The sequence below is a fragment of the Palaemon carinicauda genome, chromosome 34 (assembly GCF_036898095.1).
Source record: "Palaemon carinicauda isolate YSFRI2023 chromosome 34, ASM3689809v2, whole genome shotgun sequence".
NCBI classification, from domain to species: Eukaryota; Metazoa; Arthropoda; class Malacostraca; order Decapoda; family Palaemonidae; genus Palaemon; species Palaemon carinicauda.
Window position 1 is genome coordinate 1,540,881 of NC_090758.1, and position 17,890 is coordinate 1,558,770.

Here is a 17,890-nt window from a genome sequence, read left to right on the forward strand (position 1 = left end):
CTAAATTAAAATTAGATTGCACTTGTATTACGACTTACAAAAAACAATAATAAGAATATTACAACAAAACCAATCAAAACAGAAATAACAAATTTGAATTTGAATTGACCAGTAAATTACAAATGGAATGGATCAATTTATACAGTTACTTACTCCAAGTTATTTAGTTGAAGGGCGCAGTCTTATTCTAAATTATTAATGGCGATCTTGAAAAGAGAACCGCCTAGCTCCAGTCCTCAAGATCAAGTGTAAAACAACAATTCTTTACCCAGATTGTCACTTGTTAAATAATTCGTCCAGTACCTAGTTTGGCAACTAAACGACTTCAAAATTTTATATTTGGCCTGTTCAATAATGGGAATAGAGGACGCGATTCGTGTCTGTTTACACATATATATATATATATATATATATATATATATATATATATATATATATATATATATATATATATATATATATATATATATATATATATATATATATTTATATATATATATATATATATATATATATATATATATATATATATATATATATATATATATATATATATATATATATATATATATATATATATATATATGAAAATGTATATACTGGACTATTACTTGTATTTGACTAATCAACTTAAACTTTGTTGCTGATCTTAAAATATCTTAGAATTTGTATTCATTACTTACATATAGCATATTTGATATTTTATTATAACTTTTCCTCACTGGGCTATTTTCTCCTGCTTATAGAAATAGCAATAATGATAATTCATATAGACATAATAAATGTATAAATGCATCATAAATACAAAAAACATTATTAACATTTCACTATTCCAAAGTTAATTTAATGAAATCATCATTGCTATTCATCATTCATATTTCCATAAATGAGTAACTCTTCATTAATCTCTTTTCCTCGCTATTGGTAGTGGCCATATACTGCTGGAGAGTCGTCGTCAGCGCCTATGATCCTTATCACTTACAAGATGTTTATTATGGTAAACACTTGGTATTGTTTATGTATATATATATATAAATATAATCTTATTAATCTCTATATATATGCGTGTGTGTGTGTTTGTATGTATATATACATATATACATACTGTATAAATAAACATATTTACATTTTATATATATATATATATATATATATATATATATATATATATATATATATATATATATATATATATATTATATATATATATATGTATATATATATGTATGCCTTCATATATATATATATATGAACAATAAAAGCGTTTATACATATATAAACACGAATATATATATATATATATATATATATATATATATATATATATATATATATTATATATATATATATATATATAAAATATATGTATATATATAATATATATATATATATATATATATATATATATATATATATATATATATGTATGTATATATGTATATAATTTTTTTTAATCATTTATATATGTGTGTATCTCTACACATTATTTTTCTATTATATTATTGTTAATTCAATCTTCTGAAATAAAATTAAATATAGTCCTCAAAAATCAGAAGTCATGAAATATTCTTTTGTCATTAGAATGAATTTTAAATATGTTTATCATTGCAATTAACTATAATAAGTAACCCTATTTTTTCTTTTTTATTAAGAATTACACAAATTATCAACACATATATATTATAATATGCTATGTTATATATATTCCAGGGGTACAAATATCATATATATCAATCATTGTCACCCATATAACACTGGTGGCTCTAAGTTCGTCTCTTCTCGTTGGTGTTTGTCAGGTACGTGAGATTTAGAATATAATGAATCACTAAGTCTGGGATATTTAGGATAAGTGGATATCAATATATTGCCTTTAAAGGTTCCATTGTTTTAACTTCATTGATTGAAATATTTGTTATATAAAAATCTTTTATGAGGTTTTTTAATCAAATGAAGAATTATGTTGGATATTCAATTGATTATATATGTCAAAATATTTATAACTTTAGAAAGTTACTTTAAATTAAGGTAAATTCTGACAATTTGGCGAATCTCTCTTTATAATTATATTATATTTATATACAACTTTTACGTTATCTCTCTCTCTCTCTCTCTCTCTCTCTCTCTCTCTCTCTCTCTCTCTCTCTCTCTCTCTCTCTCTCTCTCTCTCTTTCTAATGATATGCTCTATCTCAACCTCTCCCCACATCCGAGACGTCATTTGCATATATAATAGCTCTCTCTCTCTCTCTCTCTCTCTCTCTCTCTCTCTCTCTCTCTCTCTCTCTCTCTCTCTCTCTCTCTCTCATTGAATGCCATCTACTCTATTCCAGAAGAGGATTGGACTGGTAGTGCCATGGGTGGTGGCCAATATTGCCCTTATGGCCCTAGAAGCTGTCTGTTGTATGTATTCCAACGTCTTAAGAGATCATATAAATAAGGTAAGGGGATATATACATATATATATATATATATATATATATATATATATATATATATATATATATATATATATATGTATGTATGTATGTATGTATATAAAATATGTTTGCTTATACACGCATCAACAGCCATTACTAATCACAGTAGAACAAAGGCCTCAGACATGACCTTCCAGTCGCGTCTGTTTATGGTCATTCCAATCATTATTCTTTCTCTAGAACTTTCAGTTATAACTAGGTGATGTCTTAAGGTTTCAGAAAGTTTTATTATTATTATTATTATTATTATTATTATTATTATTATTATTATTATTATTATTATTATTATTATCCTACCTAATTACCACTGTTCCTCTATATATGTTGAATATCCCATCAATCATTCTTTGCATGGTAGAACTTCTCATTTCTGATTATTTCTAACAAGTGGAGAGCCCTACAGAAAATCTATATATACGGCTGTATACTGTACCAAGTCCACTTGACGTTAAAGAAAAAAAAATAGAAAAAGAAAAAAAAATCTCTTCTCAGTATAATAATTTCTCAGAACAGATGATAATGCTTTTCAGATTTTTTTTTCATTGGAGAATGTATATGATATGTTTCTTTTTAAAATGACCATTATAAATTTTTTATTAGAATATATATATATATATATATATATATATATATATATATATATATATATATATATATATATATATATATATATATATATTTATATATTTTTTCTTGATAGGTTCTTATGAAAATCTTTGCAAATGTAAATAATTTTACATTCCTTTTCAATTGATATTTACTATTAGTTAATTTATACGTATATATGCACGCACACACATATTTGCTTTCTTCACTGGGTTATTTTCTCTATTGAAACTCTCGGTCTTATAGCATCATTCTTATCCAACTAGAGCTTTGGCTTAGCTAATAATAATAATAATAATAATAATAATAATAATAATAATAATAATAATAATAATAATAATAATAATAATAATAATAATAAAAACAATCCTTTATCATAAGCTTCTCAAAGAGGTCAAAAAACATGAACTAATAATAATTTCTTTTCTCTTCTTTTGCACAGAGATTTGATGGAATCTGCAAAGCTGAAATGATATTCTTTTCAACCAGAGTTTTTATCAACGTAAGTATCATCAATTAGTATTTTTCTAAATATATTAGCATCTATTGGTAGTTTGGTATCCAGGGCTATTCTCAATATTTCAATATTTCAAAGTGTATAGAGTTTTCATGGGCATTGTCTTAACTTGTTTTGATGGGATGTTTTAATAGTATGGTGTAAATATTACAAAAACAAATCTATCTTATATGATGGGTAATGTAATAAAAAAAAAATAATAATAATAATAACAATAATAATACATACATACATACATACATACATACATACATATACCAAAGGCACTTCCCCCAATTTTGGGGGTAGCCGACATCAACAATGAAACAAAAAAAAAGGGGACATCTATTCTCTACGTTCCTTCAGCCTGACAAGGGACTCAATCGAGTTCAGCTGGTACTGCTAGGGTGCCACAGCCCAACCTCCCACATTATCCACCACAGATGAAGCTTCATAATGCTAAATCCCCTACTGCTGCTACCTCCACGGTCATCTAAGGCACCGGAGGAAGCAGCAGGGCCTACCGGAACTGCGTCACAATCGCTCGCCATTCATTCTTATTTCTAGCACGCTCTCTTGCCTCTCTCACATCTATCCTCCTATCACCCAGAGCTTTCTTCACACCATCCATCCTCCCAAACCTTGGCCTTCCTCTTGTACTTCTCCCATCAACTCTTGCATTCATCACCTTCTTTAGAAGACAACCATTTTCCATTCTCTCAACATGGCCAAACCACCTCAACACATTCATATCCACTCTAGCCGCTAACACATTTCTTACACCCGTTCTCTCCCTCACCACTTTGTTCCTAACCCTATCTACTCGAGATACACCAGCCATACTCCTTAGACACTTCATTTCAAACATATTCAATTTCTGTCTCTCCATCACTTTCATTCCCCACAACTCCGATCCATACACCACAGTTGGTACAATCACTTTCTCATATAGAACTCTCTTTATATTCATGCCCAACCCTCTATTTTTTACTACTCCCTTAACTGCCTCCAACACTTTGCAACCTTCATTCACTCTCTGGCGTACATCTGCTTCCACTCCACCATTTGCTGCAACAACAGACCCCAAGTACTTAAACTGATCCACCTCCTCAAGTAACTCTCCATTCAACATGACATTCAACCTTGCTCCAACTTCCCTTCTCGTACATCTCATAACCTTACTCTTACCCACATTAACTCTCAACTTCCTTCTCTCACACACCCTTCCAAATTCTGTCACTAGTCGGTCAAGCTTCTCTTCTGTATCTGCTACCAGTACAGTATCATCCGCAAACAACAACTGATTTACCTCCCATTCATGGTCATTCTCTCCTACCAGTTTTAATACTCGTCTAAGCACTCGAGCATTCACCTCTCTCACCACTCCATCAACATACAAGTTAAACAACCACGGCGACATCACACATCCCTGTCTCAGCCCCACTCTCACCGGAAACCAATCACTCACTTCATTTCCTATTCTAACACATGCTTTACTACCTTTGTAGAAACATTTCACTGCTTGCAACAACCTTCCACCAACTCCATATAACCCCATCATATTCCACATTGCTTCCCTATCAACTCTATCACATGCTTTCTCCAGATCCATAAACGCAACATACACCTCCTTACCTATTGTTAAATATTTCTAGCATATCTACCTTACTGTAAAAATCTGATTCATATAACCCCTACCTCTTCTAAAACCACGCTCTACTTCCAAGATTGCATTATCTGTTTTATTTTTAATCCTATTAATCATTACTCTACCATTCACTTTTCCAACTACACTCAACAAACTAATACACCTTGAATTACATCACCCATGTACATCTCCCTTACCCTTATATAGTGGTACAATACATGCACAAACTCAATCTACTGGTACTATTGACAACACAAAACACATATTAAACAATCTCACCAACCATTCAAGTACAGCCACATCCCCTTCCTTCAACATCTCAGCTTTCACACCATCCATACCAGATGCTTTTCCTACTCTCGTTTCATCTAGTGCTCTCCTCACTTCTTATTGTAATCTGTCTCTCATTCTCCTCTCCCATCACTGGCACCTCAACACCTGGAACAGCAATTATATCTGCCTCCCTATTATCCTCAACATTCAGCAAACTTTCAAAATATTCCGTCCACCTTTTCCTTGCCTCCTCTCCTTTTAACAACCTTCCATTTCCATCTTTCACTGTCTCTTCAATTCTTGCGCCAGCCTTCCTTACTCTCTTCACTTCTTTCCAAAACTTCTTATTCTCTTCATATGACTGACCCAATCCCTGACCCCACCTCAGGTCAGCTGCCCTCTTTGCCTCACGTACCTTGCGCTTTACTTCCACATTTTTCTCTCTATATTTTTCATACTTCTCTATACTATTACTCTTTAGCCATTCTTCAAAAGCCCTCTTCTTCTCTTCCACTTTTACCTTCACTCCTTCATTCCACCATTCACTGCCCTTCCTCATGCTGCCTCCAACAACCTTCTTGCCACATACATCACTTGCAATCCCAACAAAATTTTCTTTTACTAACTTCCACTCCTCTAAATTACCAGTTTCTCTTACATCCACCTACTCTATTTCCCCACTCTTTTGCTACAACTAATTTTCCTTCCACCAAAAAATAATCAGACATACCGTTAGCCATACCCCTAAACACGAGCACGTCTTTCAATCTTCCAAACATTCTTTTAGTTATCAACACATAATCCATAAATGCCCTTTCTACTACTCTTCCATTTGCCACTCTTACCCATGTATACTTATTTTTATCTTTCTTTTCAAAAAAGCTAGCACTTATTACCATCTCTTGTTCAACACACATATCTACCAGTCTCTCACAACTCTCATTTTAACCTGGTACGCCATACTTCCCAATGACACCTTCTACCTCTCCAGCGCCCATTCTAGCATTTAAGTCACCCATGACAACTACATAATTCCTTCTACCCAGTCCTTCTCCACACCTAGTTAATTCATTCCAGAACTCATTCCGCTCCTCTTCACTTTTCTCACTGCCTGGCCCATACACACTGACAAACGCCCAACATTCCCTACCCAACCTAACCCTTACCCACATTAACCTAGATGATATCTCCTTCCATTCCACTACTTTACCTGTCATCCATTCACTCAGCAATAACGCCACACCCTCTCTCGCTCTTCCCCTTTCAATCCCAGACACTCTACCAGACATTTCACCAAACATCACTTCACCCTTTCCTTTCATCTTTGTCTCACACAAGGCCAATACATCCATCCTTCTACTTCTAAATATACTTCCAATTTCACATCTTTAACTCTCTATCGTACTACATCCACGCACATTCAAACACCCCAAAACTAGGATGCGGGGAGCAGTCACTCTCCCCCCAGCTCCATCTCTTTGTCGATGTCTCGTAGAATTTTTATAATAATAATAATAATAATAATAATAATAATAATAATAATAATAATAATAACTAGACTGCAACTGGCTAAAGCCAGTGGCGGTTGATTCCCCTGCAAAATAGGTGTCAAAATGTTTTTGTCAATTGAAACTCTCGGTCTTATAGCATCATTCTTATCCAACTAGAGCTTTGGCTTAGCTAATAATAATAATAATAATAATAATAATAATAATAATAATAATAATAATAATAATAATAATAAAAACAATCCTTTATCATAAGCTTCTCAAAGAGGTCAAAAAACATGAACTAATAATAATTTCTTTTCTCTTCTTTTGCACAGAGATTTGATGGAATCTGCAAAGCTGAAATGATATTCTTTTCAACCAGAGTTTTTATCAACGTAAGTATCATCAATTAGTATTTTTCTAAATATATTAGCATCTATTGGTAGTTTGGTATCCAGGGCTATTCTCAATATTTCAATATTTCAAAGTGTATAGAGTTTTCATGGGCATTGTCTTAACTTGTTTTGATGGGATGTTTTAATAGTATGGTGTAAATATTACAAAAACAAATCTATCTTATATGATGGGTAATGTAATAAAAAAAAAATAATAATAATAATAACAATAATAATACATACATACATACATACATACATACATACATATACCAAAGGCACTTCCCCCAATTTTGGGGGTAGCCGACATCAACAATGAAACAAAAAAAAAGGGGACATCTATTCTCTACGTTCCTTCAGCCTGACAAGGGACTCAATCGAGTTCAGCTGGTACTGCTAGGGTGCCACAGCCCAACCTCCCACATTATCCACCACAGATGAAGCTTCATAATGCTAAATCCCCTACTGCTGCTACCTCCACGGTCATCTAAGGCACCGGAGGAAGCAGCAGGGCCTACCGGAACTGCGTCACAATCGCTCGCCATTCATTCTTATTTCTAGCACGCTCTCTTGCCTCTCTCACATCTATCCTCCTATCACCCAGAGCTTTCTTCACACCATCCATCCTCCCAAACCTTGGCCTTCCTCTTGTACTTCTCCCATCAACTCTTGCATTCATCACCTTCTTTAGAAGACAACCATTTTCCATTCTCTCAACATGGCCAAACCACCTCAACACATTCATATCCACTCTAGCCGCTAACACATTTCTTACACCCGTTCTCTCCCTCACCACTTTGTTCCTAACCCTATCTACTCGAGATACACCAGCCATACTCCTTAGACACTTCATTTCAAACATATTCAATTTCTGTCTCTCCATCACTTTCATTCCCCACAACTCCGATCCATACACCACAGTTGGTACAATCACTTTCTCATATAGAACTCTCTTTATATTCATGCCCAACCCTCTATTTTTTACTACTCCCTTAACTGCCTCCAACACTTTGCAACCTTCATTCACTCTCTGGCGTACATCTGCTTCCACTCCACCATTTGCTGCAACAACAGACCCCAAGTACTTAAACTGATCCACCTCCTCAAGTAACTCTCCATTCAACATGACATTCAACCTTGCTCCAACTTCCCTTCTCGTACATCTCATAACCTTACTCTTACCCACATTAACTCTCAACTTCCTTCTCTCACACACCCTTCCAAATTCTGTCACTAGTCGGTCAAGCTTCTCTTCTGTATCTGCTACCAGTACAGTATCATCCGCAAACAACAACTGATTTACTTCCCATTCATGGTCATTCTCTCCTACCAGTTTTAATACTCGTCTAAGCACTCGAGCATTCACCTCTCTCACCACTCCATCAACATACAAGTTAAACAACCACGGCGACATCACACATCCCTGTCTCAGCCCCACTCTCACCGGAAACCAATCACTCACTTCATTTCCTATTCTAACACATGCTTTACTACCTTTGTAGAAACATTTCACTGCTTGCAACAACCTTCCACCAACTCCATATAACCTCATCATATTCCACATTGCTTCCCTATCAACTCTATCACATGCTTTCTCCAGATCCATAAACGCAACATACACCTCCTTACCTATTGTTAAATATTTCTAGCATATCTACCTTACTGTAAAAATCTGATTCATATAACCCCTACCTCTTCTAAAACCACGCTCTACTTCCAAGATTGCATTATCTGTTTTATTTTTAATCCTATTAATCATTACTCTACCATTCACTTTTCCAACTACACTCAACAAACTAATACACCTTGAATTACATCACCCATGTACATCTCCCTTACCCTTATATAGTGGTACAATACATGCACAAACCCAATCTACTGGTACTATTGACAACACAAAACACATATTAAACAATCTCACCAACCATTCAAGTACAGCCACATCCCCTTCCTTCAACATCTCAGCTTTCACACCATCCATACCAGATGCTTTTCCTACTCTCGTTTCATCTAGTGCTCTCCTCACTTCTTATTGTAATCTGTCTCTCATTCTCCTCTCCCATCACTGGCACCTCAACACCTGGAACAGCAATTATATCTGCCTCCCTATTATCCTCAACATTCAGCAAACTTTCAAAATATTCCGTCCACCTTTTCCTTGCCTCCTCTCCTTTTAACAACCTTCCATTTCCATCTTTCACTGTCTCTTCAATTCTTGCGCCAGCCTTCCTTACTCTCTTCACTTCTTTCCAAAACTTCTTATTCTCTTCATATGACTGACCCAATCCCTGACCCCACCTCAGGTCAGCTGCCTTCTTTGCCTCACGTACCTTGCGCTTTACTTCCACATTTTTCTCTCTATATTTTTCATACTTCTCTATACTATTACTCTTTAGCCATTCTTCAAAAGCCCTCTTCTTCTCTTCCACTTTTACCTTCACTCCTTCATTCCACCATTCACTGCCCTTCCTCATGCTGCCTCCAACAACCTTCTTGCCACATACATCACTTGCAATCCCAACAAAATTTTCTTTTACTAACTTCCACTCCTCTAAATTACCAGTTTCTCTTACATCCACCTACTCTATTTCCCCACTCTTTTGCTACAACTAATTTTCCTTCCACCAAAAAATAATCAGACATACCGTTAGCCATACCCCTAAACACGAGCACGTCTTTCAATCTTCCAAACATTCTTTTAGTTATCAACACATAATCCATAAATGCCCTTTCTACTACTCTTCCATTTGCCACTCTTACCCATGTATACTTATTTTTATCTTTCTTTTCAAAAAAGCTAGCACTTATTACCATCTCTTGTTCAACACACATATCTACCAGTCTCTCACAACTCTCATTTTAACCTGGTACGCCATACTTCCCAATGACACCTTCTACCTCTCCAGCGCCCATTCTAGCATTTAAGTCACCCATGACAACTACATAATTCCTTCTACCCAGTCCTTCTCCACACCTAGTTAATTCATTCCAGAACTCATTCCGCTCCTCTTCACTTTTCTCACTGCCTGGCCCATACACACTGACAAACGCCCAACATTCCCTACCCAACCTAACCCTTACCCACATTAACCTAGATGATATCTCCTTCCATTCCACTACTTTACCTGTCATCCATTCACTCAGCAATAACGCCACACCCTCTCTCGCTCTTCCCCTTTCAATCCCAGACACTCTACCAGACATTTCACCAAACATCACTTCACCCTTTCCTTTCATCTTTGTCTCACACAAGGCCAATACATCCATCCTTCTACTTCTAAATATACTTCCAATTTCACATCTTTAACTCTCTATCGTACTACATCCACGCACATTCAAACACCCCAAAACTAGGATGCGGGGAGCAGTCACTCTCCCCCCAGCTCCATCTCTTTGTCGATGTCTCGTAGAATTTTTATAATAATAATAATAATAATAATAATAATAATAATAATAATAACTAGACTGCAACTGGCTAAAGCCAGTGGCGGTTGATTCCCCTGCAAAATAGGTGTCAAAATGTTTTTGTCAATTGAAACTCTCGGTCTTATAGCATCATTCTTATCCAACTAGAGCTTTGGCTTAGCTAATAATAATAATAATAATAATAATAATAATAATAATAATAATAATAATAATAATAATAATAATAATAATAAAAACAATCCTTTATCATAAGCTTCTCAAAGAGGTCAAAAAACATGAACTAATAATAATTTCTTTTCTCTTCTTTTGCACAGAGATTTGATGGAATCTGCAAAGCTGAAATGATATTCTTTTCAACCAGAGTTTTTATCAACGTAAGTATCATCAATTAGTATTTTTCTAAATATATTAGCATCTATTGGTAGTTTGGTATCCAGGGCTATTCTCAATATTTCAATATTTCAAAGTGTATAGAGTTTTCATGGGCATTGTCTTAACTTGTTTTGATGGGATGTTTTAATAGTATGGTGTAAATATTACAAAAACAAATCTATCTTATATGATGGGTAATGTAATAAAAAAAAAATAATAATAATAATAACAATAATAATACATACATACATACATACATACATACATACATATACCAAAGGCACTTCCCCCAATTTTGGGGGTAGCCGACATCAACAATGAAACAAAAAAAAAGGGGACATCTATTCTCTACGTTCCTTCAGCCTGACAAGGGACTCAATCGAGTTCAGCTGTTACTGCTAGGGTGCCACAGCCCAACCTCCCACATTATCCACCACAGATGAAGCTTCATAATGCTAAATCCCCTACTGCTGCTACCTCCACGGTCATCTAAGGCACCGGAGGAAGCAGCAGGGCCTACCGGAACTGCGTCACAATCGCTCGCCATTCATTCTTATTTCTAGCACGCTCTCTTGCCTCTCTCACATCTATCCTCCTATCACCCAGAGCTTTCTTCACACCATCCATCCTCCCAAACCTTGGCCTTCCTCTTGTACTTCTCCCATCAACTCTTGCATTCATCACCTTCTTTAGAAGACAACCATTTTCCATTCTCTCAACATGGCCAAACCACCTCAACACATTCATATCCACTCTAGCCGCTAACACATTTCTTACACCCGTTCTCTCCCTCACCACTTTGTTCCTAACCCTATCTACTCGAGATACACCAGCCATACTCCTTAGACACTTCATTTCAAACATATTCAATTTCTGTCTCTCCATCACTTTCATTCCCCACAACTCCGATCCATACACCACAGTTGGTACAATCACTTTCTCATATAGAACTCTCTTTATATTCATGCCCAACCCTCTATTTTTTACTACTCCCTTAACTGCCTCCAACACTTTGCAACCTTCATTCACTCTCTGGCGTACATCTGCTTCCACTCCACCATTTGCTGCAACAACAGACCCCAAGTACTTAAACTGATCCACCTCCTCAAGTAACTCTCCATTCAACATGACATTCAACCTTGCTCCAACTTCCCTTCTCGTACATCTCATAACCTTACTCTTACCCACATTAACTCTCAACTTCCTTCTCTCACACACCCTTCCAAATTCTGTCACTAGTCGGTCAAGCTTCTCTTCTGTATCTGCTACCAGTACAGTATCATCCGCAAACAACAACTGATTTACCTCCCATTCATGGTCATTCTCTCCTACCAGTTTTAATACTCGTCTAAGCACTCGAGCATTCACCTCTCTCACCACTCCATCAACATACAAGTTAAACAACCACGGCGACATCACACATCCCTGTCTCAGCCCCACTCTCACCGGAAACCAATCACTCACTTCATTTCCTATTCTAACACATGCTTTACTACCTTTGTAGAAACATTTCACTGCTTGCAACAACCTTCCACCAACTCCATATAACCTCATCATATTCCACATTGCTTCCCTATCAACTCTATCACATGCTTTCTCCAGATCCATAAACGCAACATACACCTCCTTACCTATTGTTAAATATTTCTAGCATATCTACCTTACTGTAAAAATCTGATTCATATAACCCCTACCTCTTCTAAAACCACGCTCTACTTCCAAGATTGCATTATCTGTTTTATTTTTAATCCTATTAATCATTACTCTACCATTCACTTTTCCAACTACACTCAACAAACTAATACACCTTGAATTACATCACCCATGTACATCTCCCTTACCCTTATATAGTGGTACAATACATGCACAAACTCAATCTACTGGTACTATTGACAACACAAAACACATATTAAACAATCTCACCAACCATTCAAGTACAGCCACATCCCCTTCCTTCAACATCTCAGCTTTCACACCATCCATACCAGATGCTTTTCCTACTCTCGTTTCATCTAGTGCTCTCCTCACTTCTTATTGTAATCTGTCTCTCATTCTCCTCTCCCATCACTGGCACCTCAACACCTGGAACAGCAATTATATCTGCCTCCCTATTATCCTCAACATTCAGCAAACTTTCAAAATATTCCGTCCACCTTTTCCTTGCCTCCTCTCCTTTTAACAACCTTCCATTTCCATCTTTCACTGTCTCTTCAATTCTTGCGCCAGCCTTCCTTACTCTCTTCACTTCTTTCCAAAACTTCTTATTCTCTTCATATGACTGACCCAATCCCTGACCCCACCTCAGGTCAGCTGCCTTCTTTGCCTCACGTACCTTGCGCTTTACTTCCACATTTTTCTCTCTATATTTTTCATACTTCTCTATACTATTACTCTTTAGCCATTCTTCAAAAGCCCTCTTCTTCTCTTCCACTTTTACCTTCACTCCTTCATTCCACCATTCACTGCCCTTCCTCATGCTGCCTCCAACAACCTTCTTGCCACATACATCACTTGCAATCCCAACAAAATTTTCTTTTACTAACTTCCACTCCTCTAAATTACCAGTTTCTCTTACATCCACCTACTCTATTTCCCCACTCTTTTGCTACAACTAATTTTCCTTCCACCAAAAAATAATCAGACATACCGTTAGCCATACCCCTAAACACGAGCACGTCTTTCAATCTTCCAAACATTCTTTTAGTTATCAACACATAATCCATAAATGCCCTTTCTACTACTCTTCCATTTGCCACTCTTACCCATGTATACTTATTTTTATCTTTCTTTTCAAAAAAGCTAGCACTTATTACCATCTCTTGTTCAACACACATATCTACCAGTCTCTCACAACTCTCATTTTAACCTGGTACGCCATACTTCCCAATGACACCTTCTACCTCTCCAGCGCCCATTCTAGCATTTAAGTCACCCATGACAACTACATAATTCCTTCTACCCAGTCCTTCTCCACACCTAGTTAATTCATTCCAGAACTCATTCCGCTCTTCTTCACTTTTCTCACTGCCTGGCCCATACACACTGACAAACGCCCAACATTCCCTACCCAACCTAACCCTTACCCACATTAACCTAGATGATATCTCCTTCCATTCCACTACTTTACCTGTCATCCATTCACTCAGCAATAACGCCACACCCTCTCTCGCTCTTCCCCTTTCAATCCCAGACACTCTACCAGACATTTCACCAAACATCACTTCACCCTTTCCTTTCATCTTTGTCTCACACAAGGCCAATACATCCATCCTTCTACTTCTAAATATAATTCCAATTTCACATCTTTAACTCTCTATCGTACTACATCCACGCACATTCAAACACCCCAAAACTAGGATGCGGGGAGCAGTCACTCTCCCCCCAGCTCCATCTCTTTGTCGATGTCTCGTAGAATTTTTATAATAATAATAATAATAATAATAATAATAATAATAATAATAATAATAATAATAATAATAATAATAATAATAACTAGACTGCAACTGGCTAAAGCCAGTGGCGGTTGATTCCCCTGCAAAATAGGTGTCAAAATGTTTTTGTCAATTAGTAAAACATATTGTGTACAGGTTTATTGGCCTAATGACCCTTTGACTAAAGTTTGAGTTACGTTAAAAAAACTATTCTCAAGCAATTTATCTGTATAATAGCAGGTATATGGAGAAAAAACATAGACAAAAATCACCAATATAGAGAAATTGACCTTTGAACTTGAAGACAATGGGCACTTACAAGGTCATGTGAAGATCACGGGTTAAATATGACCCCATATTCGGAAAGAGCATGCGTGAATGGGAGGGGTGGGGTGTCAACAAAACATCACCTTTAGCCCACCTCATTTTTTTTTCCATGAAATAGCCATATGACCTTGAAAATGAGGGTCAAGGTCAAATTGGACATTTTATATGGAGGTTTTATGCATATGTTTGGGGTAGTTTACTATAGCATGCTATGACCAAAAACCAGTTTTTTATGGAGAAATTGCCAAAGTCACGAATTCTGCAATGTCAAAAATAGTTAAAAATTTATATTAAAAAAGTAATTAAGCAGTCGCTACCAAAGTTCGGTTAACCTTAGATGAATATATTGGACATCATATGCCACTAAGATCAGGGCTCTGGGCCTTCCGGTTTTTGAGATATCGGAAACAAACCTGTTTTGAGCTGGTTCGGCCATTAGCAACCTTGACCTTGACCCACTTTCATTAAAGTTGGGCAATATCTGAGGATTTACCTCTGTATCATTGTCCATAAGGCCCTTAGCCATACGGCTTATACTTTAGGCCTAATGGCAATTTCAAATTTTACAAATTTTGCCTTTAAAAGCCCCTGTGACCTTGAAAAGTAGGTCAAGGTCACTTAAACTGGGTCTATGGCATATTCTTACCATAGGCTACCTATGATAATTATATCAGATTTCTTGCGAAAAAAAAACTCGTGGAAATAATAATAATAATAATAATAATAATAATAATAATAATAATAATAATAATAATAATAATAATAATAATAATAATAATACCAAAAACAATAGCATTCCCATAAAAGGGAATCCTAATAATGCTAACAATTATTATTATTATCATTATTATTATTATTATTATTATTATTATTATTATTATTATTATTATTATTATTATTATTGCTACAACAACAAGAACAACAACAACAATAATATCAATAGCAATACAACAGTAACAGATATAATAATAAAAAAAAATTAACAAAAAATAATAACAACAACAGCAATAATAATAATAATAATAATAATAATAATAATAATAATAACAATAATAATAATAATAATAATAATAATAATAATAATAATAATAATAATAATAATAATAATAATAATAATAATAATAAACACGAATTCCCCCAAATACTTCAAGATAAAGATAAATCCCCCGGAACATAAATTATTACAATATCACCCACTCTGAATTTTCACACCAATATTGGGTAATAAAGGTCTTTCAGAAAAGTGATAAATCAGTGTCAGGGATTTTTCCCCCCTCATAAATCATCCATCTTGGAAAAACTGAAATAAATTCACTAGAAAATATCTGTGTCCCAATTTCAACACCTTGCTTTACCAACTTGGTCCTTTGTGCTTTTCTAAGGACAAATAAGAATCTTTTTCTTTTAGGGTTTGGCTGATTACAGTTGGCCTACTTAATAAACTATTCAAATTAAAGTATTTAGTTTTTTTATATCATTTACTTCAATTGAATATAAGATTATTAGACATTGCATTCATCAAAGAAAAAAAAAGATAATGGATATATTTACTTCTGAATATTTTCCAAAAAAATTATATCAGTGTTTTTATATTATTCATTCCAAATCAATATAAAAGTATTGGATTTTGGAGTTATCTAAAATAGAAAAATATTGATATTTTTCGTTTTGATGAATTGATTCGGGGCTGATCTACTTAAAAATAAATTCAAATAAACTTGTTTTCACTGTTTTATATTATTTATTTCAATCAAATATAAATGCATAGAATTTTTCAGTAATCTAAAAACAGAAAACTCTATATTATTTTGTATTGATTTGATTGATTAGGGGCTAACCTATTTAAAAAAAAAAAGAATATGATTGAAAGTAAAAAGATTCAAAATCCTTTCAATGGTTCATATCATTGATATAGAATTGAATATAAATGAATTGAATTAGCAATTATCTTCACATAAGAAAGTAGATTTTATTTTTATTTTGCTGGATTGATTGAGGGTGACCTACTTAAGAAAACATAGAATCAAAAGTATTTTATTGTTCAGGTTGTATTAATTATGAATGTATTGAATTTTAGCTTTTTATGATTAGAAAATTTTCGCCATAAAATCAAACTGACTTTCTATTGAGATTTACAAGAAAAATATGTAATGAAGTTTGGCATTAATCTTTTTTCTGTAATAACTTAGAATATTATAATTAACTATAAATTTCTTTATTTATTACCAGATATTCTCTCAATGGTCTGTGATGCGATTCCTGAGGAATATAAGAGCAGGGGTCTCTTATAAGAAACCAGAGGCTATTGAGCTCTGAGGCTCTAGATACTCCTTTCGATTCCAGTTGATTCCTCAATGATTCCTAGTGATTTTGAGTGGCTATTGGAGTGATAGGACATTTCCCAATTGTTAAACGAGTAGCAATATGCAATTACTCATTCAGTGTTCGATTCCTGAGGAGTCGTCGCGGCGTCATATTCATAAGGAATCATCGTCAACCGTTTTCAATTGGGAATGACTATTTTGCTCTAGGATGAAAGACCTTTTCTCAAAAGATTTTTCGTGGAGTCAGACTCATAGTGAATCCTCGTCAACCGTCTTCGATTGGGAATCACTCCACGTTGCTCCAGAATAAAATACCTTTTCTCTAAAGATTCTTCGTGGAGTCAGATTCATAATGAATCCTCATCAACCCTCTTCGACTGAGAATGGCTCCAAAGGGCTCCGAGATTAAAAACCTATTTCAGTTTTGATACCAGAGGTCTCACTGTTCAGTGGTTTATGCAGAACACTAGTCACTGCTAATTTGATGTTTATATTAAGTGATTCCAAATGATTACTAGAATATAATGACATTCCGGAGAATTTATATGCAGAGTCTTGTCTTATGCTTGACTTGAAATGATTCCTAATGATTCTAAGGAAGCCAGTGGCCTCTAAGTGAATTCAAA

At 34.8% G+C, this 17,890-nt stretch overlaps 1 protein-coding gene across 1 annotated transcript; it reads left to right on the forward strand.

Moving 5' to 3' along the window:
• Nucleotides 1-903: 903 nt before the first annotated feature.
• On the forward strand, nt 904-17,256 carry LOC137626532 (uncharacterized; the record flags this gene model as incomplete). Its single annotated transcript, XM_068357576.1, has 5 exons — nt 904-997; nt 1,711-1,796; nt 2,330-2,437; nt 3,525-3,584; nt 17,170-17,256. Coding segments are annotated over 5 exons (435 nt in total), but the record flags the coding sequence as incomplete, so codon positions are not given.
• Nucleotides 17,257-17,890: the final 634 nt, after the last annotated feature.